This window comes from Pseudoliparis swirei, chromosome 13 (genome assembly GCF_029220125.1).
Source record: "Pseudoliparis swirei isolate HS2019 ecotype Mariana Trench chromosome 13, NWPU_hadal_v1, whole genome shotgun sequence".
Taxonomy (NCBI): domain Eukaryota; kingdom Metazoa; phylum Chordata; class Actinopteri; order Perciformes; family Liparidae; genus Pseudoliparis; species Pseudoliparis swirei.
This window is the reverse complement of record NC_079400.1, coordinates 21810432-21821303: the sequence shown is the minus strand read 5'-3', so window position 1 is coordinate 21821303 and position 10872 is coordinate 21810432. Positions and strand designations below refer to the sequence as shown.

The window sequence follows — 10872 nt, the reverse complement described above, 5'->3', positions numbered from 1 at the left end:
CAATAATAATAATAATTAATAATAATGATAGTAACAATGCAAAGCAATAATAACATCAATAATAATAATAATGAAGCATTTGGTTTCTCTGATATCGGCTAACGGTGGCTAACGTTAGCTTGCTAAGTCCGCCATGTTTACATGCTGCCGTTGCCGTGGTTACAGTCAGTAAGCAGTAAAATGTTATTGGTCGTATGTGCGACGTCGAGGAAGTGGCCGTAGTTTCACTTCTTGGCTGATTGGTTGTTCTTCTTCGGCTGCGATGGGCCAATAATATTGATCTATATCTATATTATATATATATACTTTATATATTGTATACAGTATATATACTATATGTAATATTTATAGTATATATACTATATACTTTATACTTAGTGTATGTATCACACCAACACACCAGAGCACCACGTGTGGATCCATCCACCCTGACAGGAAGACTCCAGACAGTCATGTTGCTTCTGAACACTACATTACCCAGAAGGCTCAGCGGCTGTTGCTATGCCGAAGATGCCAGTCAGAGTGAATCAGAGCTGCAGCTTCATTGAATATGTAAAGGAACAAAACTGTCAATGTTTTATCAGACGTCTCCAGAGCTCAGAGTTACTGCAATGCATCATGGGAGTTGCAGTTCTCAGGAGACCTTCGTGTCCATCAGAGACAGGAAGAGACCGGAAGTTTACATATCGTTCCCTCTGAACGCAGGAAACACGTGAGTGTGTGTGTGTGTGTGTGAGTGTGTGTGTGTGAGAGTGTGTGTGTGAGTGTGTGTCTGTGAGTGTGTGTCTGTGAGTGTATGTGAGTGTGTGTCTGTGAGTGTGTGTCTGTGAGTGTGTGTCTGTGAGTGTGTGTCTGTGTGTGTCTGTGAGTGTGTGTCTGTGAGTGTGTGTGAGTGTGTGTGAGTGTGTGTGAGTGTGTGTGTGTGTGAGTGTGTGTGAGTGTATGAGTGTGTGTGAGTGTGTGTGTGAGTGTGTGTGTGAGTGTGTGTGAGTGTGTGTGTGAGTGTGTGTGTGAGTGTGTGTGTGTGTGTGTGAGTGTGTGTGTGAGTGTGTGTGTGTGAGTGTGTGTGAGTGTGTGTGTGTGTGTGAGTGAGTGTGTGAGTGTGTGTGTGAGTGAGTGTGTGTGAGTGTGTGTCTGTGAGTGTGTGAGTGTGTGTGTGAGTGTGAGTGTGTGTGTGTGTGTGAGTGTGTGTGAGTGAGTGTGTGTGAGTGTGTGTGTGTGTGTGTGTGAGTGTGTGTGAGTGTGTGTGTGTGTGTGTGAGTGAGTTTGTGTGAGTGAGTGTGTGTGTGTGAGTGTGTGTGAGTGTGTGTGTGTGTGTGTGTGAGTGAGTTTGTGTGAGTGAGTGTGTGTGTGTGAGTGTGAGTGTGCTCACCTGTCGAGGCTGAGTGAGGACCGGGGCTTCAGAGCATCTCCTGCTCTCTGGTTCCCCCTCGGAGCCAAGAGAGAGACCTTCCTGTCTGACCTGAGACACACACACACACACGCACACACACACACACACACACGGATGAGGAGCTGAGGACAATGAAGGACTCTTTTAGGTGAAAGAGGGATGACGAAGAAGAGGATGCTGGGAAAGTTCTCAGACCTTCACGACCAAAACATCCACCACTCTTCTTCTTCAGGAGCTTCTCGTCCCCGCAGCCTCTTCACAGCATCTTCTCGACAGTCTTCTCCTCCTTCTTCTCCTCCTCCTCCTTCACCTCTTCCTCCTCCTCCTTCACCTCCTCCTTCTCCTTCTCCTGCTGCAGTCTGACTTCACGCTGGTTGGATTGCAGCAACAACAAAAAAAGAATCCAGTAAAGCGAAGAGGAGGACCACCAGCTGCACGCCCGGTGGCCGGTGCTCCAGAACCTAGTCCGGTCCAATCTGAGGCACACAAGTTGCTTCAAAGCTGGACGATGGTTCTGACTCTGTCCCAGTTTCCAGAGATCTGAACCCGTCGAGTAACAACTGAGGAGAGGCAGCAGAGCCCCCAGAGCCCGGTCCCCCTCAGCAGCAGAACCCCCAGAGCCCGGTCCCCCTCAGCAGCAGAGCCCCCAGAGCCCGGTCCCCCTCAGCAGCAGAGCCCCCAGAGCCCGGTCCCCCTCAGCAGAACCCCCAGAGCCCGGTCCCCCTCAGCAGCAGAGCCCCCAGAGCCCGGTCCCCCTCAGCAGCAGAACCCCCAGAGCCCGGTCCCCCCGCTGGCTGAGGTCTCTCTGGCTGGTCTCCGGGGAGCTCGGACCCCCGCGGCCCCCCAGATGTGAGGCTGGATCCTGGGTACGCGCAGCGAGAGGAAGCGTCTCCGTCTGGAGCTCCGGCCGAGTGAACACCTGTTCACCGGCAGCCCGACGCATCGGAGCACACACACACACACACACACAGGAGTGAATGACTGGTTAAAAGAAAGAGAGAGATAATGAGAGAGGGATGTTTGAAAAGAGGAGGCGGAAAGCTGGGCTTCATTTATGAGTGTATACACACACACTCACACTCACACACACACACTCTCACACACACACACACACACACACACAGAGCGTAGAGGAGGGGCAGCATGGGAACACAGTGGAGCGGCGGGAGGTGACGGAGTGAAGAGTAGGAGACTAGTGGAGAGCAGTGATATAAATATTTATACATATATATAAATACATACATATAAAAATATATATAAATACATACATATAAATATATATATATACCTACATATAAATGCATACAAATAAATATATAGATACCTACATATAAATACATACATATAAATATATATAGATGCATACATATAAATATACATAAATACATACATATAAATGCATACATATAAATATATATAAATACATACATATAAATATATATAGATGCATACATATAAATATGCATAAATACATACATATAAATATATATAAATACATACATATAAATATACATAAATACATACATATAAATATATATAGATGCATACATATGAATATACATAAATACATACATATAAATGCATACATATAAATACATACATATAAATATACATAAATATATATAGATGCATACATATAAATATATATAAATAGTTACATATAAATAAATATATATATACATATAAATATATATAAATACATACATATAAATATATATAGATGCATACATATAAATATACATAAATACATACATATAAATATATATAGATGCATACATATAAATATATATAAATACATACATATAAATAGACATAAATACATACATATAAATATACATAAATACATACAAATATATATACATATAAATATATAGATGCATACATATAAATATATATAAATACATACATATAAATAAATACATACATATAAATATTAGGGCTGTCAGTGTTAACGCGTTAATCTATGCGATTAATTTGGCCGCGTTAACGCACTAAAATATTTTAACGCAATTAACGCAACTTTGTTTACTTCCGGTGTTCGTTGAAGTTTTTACACTCCTCTGAGTGTCAAACCGCGGCAGTACGGTTTAACACTGTTTCCGTTTTTAAAACAATTATTTCTCCGCGAAGATAAGGATCATAAATCAGTTTAACTGGTGGATGAATCAGTCGGGTTTCCTCCTGCTCCTCCTTCCTCCCGTCTCCCCCTCTGATACACAGAGGAACGGAGGGGCGACGTGTCGGGGGACGCGGCGCGGAAAGAACTCGTCACACGAAACCTTCACCGTGATTGGTCAATCCGTTTGTCTGTCAACATTTTGGGGAAAAGACAACCAATGAACACTCAGTAAATCACAAAGGACCTCCCACCTCACAGGTGAGGCTCATTAGCAGCCTGTCAGTCAGAGAGCAGAGAACACGGCACCAGGACAATGAGCCTCATTGAATAGAGCTGAGATTGTTCTGGAATGTTTGATGTAGAACACGTGGGGGTGTGTCATATGAAAAAGACTTTAAACGGTGAATTTAATTTATTTTGTAAAATGTATAAAATGCCCCCAGCCTCCAGAGGGTTAACGTGACATATGTGAATGTCAGTCAGTCACCAAGGCCACTGGTTCTGCTGTTCAGTGGTAAAGATGACAGGACCAATGGGTCTCAATATACTTCTTTTTTTTACTAATCTGATGTTTCACTGAAGAAACAATTTATCATCCACAATATTAAATACCTCGCTGGCACTTTATAGGTAGGAGCCTCTTTGAAACACAGCTCTGTGTGAAGTTTGGTCTTTAAAAAGAATGAACTTTTAACTTTTAATTGCGATTAATCGCAATTAATGAATTTCAAAATGTGCGATTAATTAGTCAATTTTTTTTAATCGATTGACAGCCCTAATAAATATACATAAATACATACATATAAACATACATAAATACATACATATAAATAAACATAAATACATATGCGATCAGGCGGCTGTCCGTTATGATGCCTGAGGTTCTGCTCAGTGTTTCTCATATCGAGTCACATCGTGATTTAATCAATAAACTTCTCATTTTCACAGAAGTTATTGAGTTGTGTGTGTGTGTGTGTGTGCGTGTGTGTAAATGATCAACGTGGTTAATAGCCGTTATTAAAGCGGCTGCATCAGCTTCAGTGAATCATGGGACTTAATTCACGAGGTTTCTATCAGACGAAGAGGAAGACGTGACTTTGTTCGGTATGATGAAGATGAAGAAGATGATGAAGACTCTCACGTGAGAGGGGAAACCCGGAGAGGAAACCAAACAGAAACAGCGGAGGCTGCCGATTGGCTGGGCTCTGTTTCCATGGCGCCCCTTGAAGAGCAACAGGTGAAGAGGGACCTCCAGGGTCATGTTGGATTCACCTTGTGCATCCCCGAATGCTGAATGCAGCTGAACATTTACAGACTTCAACGCTTATTTAGATCGGTGCCTCATGAAGTCATGAAGTCCTCAACATGAGGTCGTGAGGTCGTGACCTCCTCAGCACGAGGGGTTCTGTTCTTCACGTCTGGAGGAAGCTTCGCTGGAAACGATGAATCTGAGAATCTGAGGCCAGAACGGCGTCCTTGTGGACTGCCTTTCTTTCCTCTGTCGCCATGGCAACGCGGAGCCAGAGGCCATTATTCTTAATGGTGAGTGTGTGTCACAGCGTTGCTGAAAGTGGGAAAGTGTGTTCACTGTTCAACAGTTCCCAATAGTCTCATGGCGATGAGTGTGTGTGTGTGTGAGTGGTGTGTGTGAGGTGTGTGAGTGTGTGAGAGGTGAGTGTGTGTGAGTGAGAGTGAGTGTGTGTGAGAGTGAGGTGTGAGAGTGTGTGTGGAGTGAGGAGTGAGTGAGTGTGAGGTGTGAGTGAGTGTGAGGTGTGTGAGTGTGTGAGTGAGGAGTGTGGAGAGGAGTGTGTGAGTGTGAGAGTGTGTGAGTGTGTGAGTGTGTGAGTGTGTGAGAGTGTGTGAGTGTGTGAGAGTGTGTGAGTGTGTGAGAGTGTGTGAGTGTGTGAGAGTGTGTGTGAGTGTGTGAGAGGTGAGTGTGAGGTGAGTGTCAGTGTGAGAGTGTGTGAGTGTGTGTGAGTGTGTGAGTGAGTGTGTGGAGTGTGTGAGGGTGTGTGAGGTGTGTGAGGTGTGTGAGAGTGTGTGAGAGTGTGAGGTGAGAGTGTGTGAGAGTGTGTGAGTGTGTGAGAGTGTGTGAGTGTGTGAGGAGTGTGTGAGAGTGTGTGTGAGGTGTGTGAGGTGTGTGAGGTGAGAGTGTGTGTGAGAGTGTGGAGTGTGTGAGAGTGTGAGTGTGTGAGGTGTGAGAGTGTGTGAGGTGAGGTGAGTGTGAGGAGTGAGGTGAGTGTGTGTGTGGGAGTGTGTGAGTGAGTGTGTGAGTGGAGGAGTGTGAGTGTGTGAGTGTGTGAGGTGTGTGAGAGTGTGTGAGAGGTGTGAGTGAGTGTGTGAGAGTGAGTGTGGTGGTGAGTGAGGTGTGGAGTGTGTGAGAGCGTGAGAGTGGGTGCGTGCGTGTGTGAGAGCGTGTGTGAGTGTGCGTGTGTTAGAGTGTGCGTGTGAGTGTGTGGTGTGTGAGTGTGAGTGTGTGAGTGAGTGTGTGAGAGTGTGTGAGTGTGTGAGTGTGTGAGTGTGTGAGAGTGTGTGAGTGTGTGAGAGTGTGTGAGTGTGTGAGAGTGTGTGAGTGTGTGAGTGTGTGAGAGTGGGTGTGAGTGAGTGTGAGTGTGTGTGTGTGTGAGTGTGTGAGAGTGTGTGAGAGTGTGTGAGTGTGTGAGTGAGTGTGAGTGTGTGAGTGTGTGAGTGTGTGAGAGTGTGAGTGTGAGTGTGTGAGTGTGTGAGTGTGTGTGAGTGTGTGAGAGTGTGTGTGAGTGTATGTGAGAGTGTGGAGGTGAGAGTGTGAGTGTGTGTGTGAGTGAGAGTGTGTGTGAGTGTGTGAGTGAGTGAGAGTGAGTGTGTGTGTGTGAGTGTGTGAGTGAGTGTGTGAGGAGTGTGTGAGTGTGAGGTGTGTGAGTGTGTGAGTGTGTGAGTGTGTGAGAGTGTGTGGAGTGTGAGTGTGTGAGTGTGGAGTGTGTGTGAGAGTGTGTGTGAGAGTGTGTGAGGTGTGAGTGAGTGTGTGAGGTGTGTGAGTGTGAGTGTGGAGAGTGTGAGTTTGTGAGAGTGTGAGTGTGTGTGAGTGAGTGTGAGTGTGTGTGAGTGTGTGTGAGAGTGTGTGAGTGTGTGAGTGTGTGAGTGTGTGAGTGAGTGTGTGAGAGTGTGTGAGTGTGTGAGAGTGTGTGTGGAGTGAGTGTGTGAGAGTGTGTGAGAGTGTGGTGGAGGTGTGAGAGTGTGTGTGAGAGTGTGTGAGTGGAGAGTGTGTGAGAGTGTGTGAGTGTGAGGTGTGAGGTGTGTGTGAGTGTGAGTGAGTGTGTGAGAGGTGTGTGAGGAGTGTGTGAGTGTGTGAGGTGTGAGTGTGTGAGTGTGTGAGAGTGTGTGAGAGTGTGTGTATGTGAGAGTGTGAGGTGTGTGTGTGTGAGGTGTGAGAGTGTGAGTGTGTGTGGAGTGTGAGTGTGTGAGAGTGGAGTGAGTGTGAGTGTGTGTGAGGGTGTGTGAGAGTGTGAGTGTGTGTGAGTGTGAGAGTGTGAGAGTGTGAGTTTGTGAGAGTGTGAGTGTGTGAGAGTGTGAGTGTGTGTGAGAGTGTGTGAGTGTGTGAGAGTGTGTGTGAGAGTGTGTGTGTGAGTGTGTGAGTGTGTGAGTGTGTGAGTGTGTGTGGAGAGTGTGGTGTGTGAGGTGTGTGAGTGTGTGAGTGAGTGTGAGTGTGAGTGTGTGTGAGAGTGTGAGGTGTGTGTGGTGGAGTGTGAGTGTGTGAGTGTGAGAGTGTGTGAGTGAGTGTGTGAGTGTGTGTGAGTGTGTGAGTGTGAGAGTTTGTGAGTGAGTGTGTGAGTGAGTGTGTGAGTGTGAGAGTGAGTGTGAGAGTGTGTGTGTGTGTGTGTGAGAGTGTGAGTGAGTGTGTGAGTGTGTGAGTGAGTGTGTGAGAGTGTGTGAGTGTGTGTGTGAGAGTGTGTGAGTGAGTGTGTGAGTGTGTGTGTGTGTGAGAGTGTGTGAGTGTGTGTGAGTGTGTGAGAGTGTGTGAGTGTGTGTGTGTGAGTGTGTGAGAGTGTGTGTGTGTGTGTGCAGTGTGTGGTCACAGTGTGTGATGACGGATGTTCTGAGTTTTGCTGAATGTTCTGTAAATAATCACGCTGCTGTTGTTGTTGTTGTTGCTGCTGCGTCTCCTCCAGTCACAACACGCTCCACTAAAGACTAAAACATCACGTCTCAGATTGAATACGATTGTCTTTACTTTCAATATTAAACCTTATTTTAAATACACACACACACACTCTCACACACACACTCTCTCACACACACACACACACACACACACACCTCTTTCTCTTCTGGATGATTAATTTAACATTTTCGCTTCAGCAAAACCTGAGCTTCTCCTATTTCTCAAACACACACACCATGCCTTTTGTTTGATTTTCTATTATACTATTTATATTCCTCTGGTTGTATAGAAGTCTATGCTTCATGTGTTAAAGCTGCATTCTCTCTCCTGACCACCAGGGGGCGACTCCTCTGGTTGTATAGAAGTCTATGCTTCATGTGTTGAAGCTGCATTCTCTCTCCTGATCACCAGGGGACGACTCCTCTGGTTGTATAGAAGTCTATGCTTCATGTGTTGAAGCTGCATTCTCTCTCCTGACCACCAGGGGGCGACTCCTCTGGTTGTATATAAGTCTATGCTTCATGTGTTAACGCTGCATTCTCTCTCCTGACCACCAGGGGCGACTCATCTGGTTGTATAGAAGTCTATGTGCATGTGTTAAAGCTGCATTCTCTCTCGTGACCACCAGGGGGCGACTCCTCTGGTTGTATAGAAGTCTATGTTCATGTATTAGAGCTGCATTCTCTATCCTGACCACCAGGGGGCGACTCCTCTGGTTGTATAGAAGTCTATGTTCATGTATTAAAGCTGCATTCTCTCTCCTGACCACCAGGGGGCTCCTCTGGTTGTATAGAAGTCTATGCTTCATGTGTTAAAGCTGCATTCTCTCTCCTGACCACCAGGGGGCTCCTCTGGTTGTATAGAAGTCTATGTTCATGTATTAAAGCTGCATTCTCTCTCCTGACCACCAGGGGGCTCCTCTGGTTGCATAGAAGTATATATCATGACTCTACTTCCCTCAGTAAACATGAGTTTATGTCTCTAGTTTCAAGTCTTCTTCTATACAGCCTGATGTCATCACTTAGTGCTTCATGGCCTGTAGAGTCAACAGACCATTAAGCAGCTTTAGGGGCGTGGCTACCGGGTGATTGACAGGTCGCCACCAGAGAAGTACAGGGCGTCTAGGCCCCTCCTCCTCAGTCACTTCCTGTTCTCTGGTTGTGAAGTCCAGATGAAGAAGATCAGAACCATCACAGGTGAAGCTGCTGCTGCCTCAGACAGGTGAAGCTGCTGCTGCCTCAGACAGGTGAAGCTGCTGCTGCCTCAGACAGGTGAAGCTGCTGCTTGAATTAGCACAGCGCTCGTTTCCCTCGGACACAATCCGGAGGTCCAGCCTCCGCTTAATCACATCAGGACTTACTGCTCACAGACGATGAAGAGGAGGGTCATAGAGGCAGAGGATGAAGAGGAGGATCATAGAGGCTGAGGATGAAGAGGAGGATCATAGAGGCAGAGGATGAAGAGGAGGATTAAAGAGGCAGAGGATGAAGAGGAGGGTCATAGAGGTTGAGGATGAAGAGGAGGGTCATAGAGGCAGAGGATGAAGAGGAGGATGAAATGAAGACTTACTTCTTCCTGGCGTCGTACCTGCTGGAGGTCCCCAGACCCTGAGGAGACACAAGCAGTGTTCACAGGGTGTGTTACCGTTATCGTCCACCGGGGGCACACAACAACAACATGAACAACATGACAACAACAACAACAACATGACAACAAACACTAAACAAACATAAATATCAAGGTGAGCTCTGAGCTCTGGGGGTTCTTCTGGGTCTCGTGGCCAGGAGGCGGAGCCAGTGACGTTCTGATGGTTCTCCCCTCCCTGGGTTGTGGTGTGCTTCATGTGTTAAAGCTGCATTCTCTCTCCTGACCACCAGGGGGCTCCTCTGGTTGTATAGAAGTCTATGCTTCATGTGTTAAAGCTGCATTCTCTCTCCTGACCACCAGGGGGCTCCTCTGGTTGTATAGAAGTCTATGCTTCATGTGTTAAAGCTGCATTATCTCTCCTGACCACCAGGGGGCGACTCCTCTGGTTGTATAGAAGTCTATGCTTCATGTGTTAAAGCTGTATTCTCTCTCCTGACCACCAGGGGGCTCCTCTGGTTGTATAGAAGTCTATGCTTCATGTGTTAAAGCTGCATTCTCTCTCCTGACCACCAGGGGGCTCCTCTGGTTGTATAGAAGCCTCTGCTCCATGTGTTACCGCTGCATTCTCTCTCCTGACCACCAGGGGGCTCCTCTGGTTGTATAGAAGCCTCTGCTCCATGTGTTACCGCTGCATTCATACAGAGAATGATAATATGACCACTCTGCGAGCAGCAGAACCAAGATGGCGGCCTGTTCCTCATGTTCCTAACACACTCAACATGGAGGAGGCGTCCAGCCGACTCACCTGGATGTTGCGGCTCTTCTTCCTGCCGCCCGGTCTCAGGTGAGGCTGCAGCTCGTCAACCGTCTTCCTCCGGACGCCGGGCCACGGCGCCTCGCCGAGGCTCCTCCCACCTCCTGCTGCCGGGTTCCCCCCCGACGCCGGATCAGGTGACCAGAAGTCACGCTGGACCGAACCTGGACGAGAGAAACCAGACACACACACACTCACACATTGTGTGAGTGTGTGTGTGAGTGTGTGTGAGTGTGTGTGTGAGGGATCAGGTGTCCGGCCCACCGACCAGCTGACCCGCTGCATTAAAACTGCACGAGGAGCCTCCCTGGATGTTTTCCTGCAACTACTCTGAGCTTTTATTTTGAAGGAAATTATAAGATGAGTTTCCTCTGTAGGAGCCTTAGAGATAGAGGAAGGAGACGAGGTTCCTCTAGGAGCCTTAGAGATAGAGTAAGGAGATGAGGTTCCTCTAGGAGCCTTAGAGATAGAGTAAGGAGATGAGGTTCCTCTAGGAGCCTTAGAGATAGAGTAAGGAGATGAGGTTCCTCTGTAGGAGCCTTAGAGATAGAGGAAGGAGACAAGGTTCCTCTATGAGCCTTAGAGATAGAGTAAGGAGATGAGGTTCCTCTGTAGGAGCCTTAGAGATAGAGTAAGGAGATGAGGTTCCTCTGTAGGAGCCTTAGAGATAGAGTAAGGAGATGAGGTTCCTCTATGAGCCTTAGAGATAGAGGAAGGAGATGAGGTTCCTCTGTAGGAGCCTTAGAGATAGAGTAAGGAGATGAGGTTCCTCTGTAGGAGCCTTAGAGATAGAGTAAGGAGATGAGGTTCCTCTGTAGGAG

General features: G+C 46.9%; 1 protein-coding gene across 1 annotated transcript in view; it reads right to left on the bottom strand.

Annotated features, from left to right (window-relative positions):
• The window catches only part of ankfn1 (ankyrin repeat and fibronectin type III domain containing 1), a 38763-nt gene extending 29551 nt beyond the window's left edge, over positions 1 to 9212 (bottom strand). The window contains exons 1-2 of the mRNA XM_056430486.1: positions 9011 to 9212; positions 1373 to 1462 (exon numbers count right to left, since the gene is read on the bottom strand). Coding sequence (XP_056286461.1) covers positions 1373 to 1462; positions 9011 to 9039 — 119 coding nt within the window. The 5' untranslated portion in view covers positions 9040 to 9212. The remainder of the gene's footprint in view (positions 1 to 1372; positions 1463 to 9010) is intronic.
• Between the last annotated feature and the right edge of the window lie 1660 nt (positions 9213 to 10872).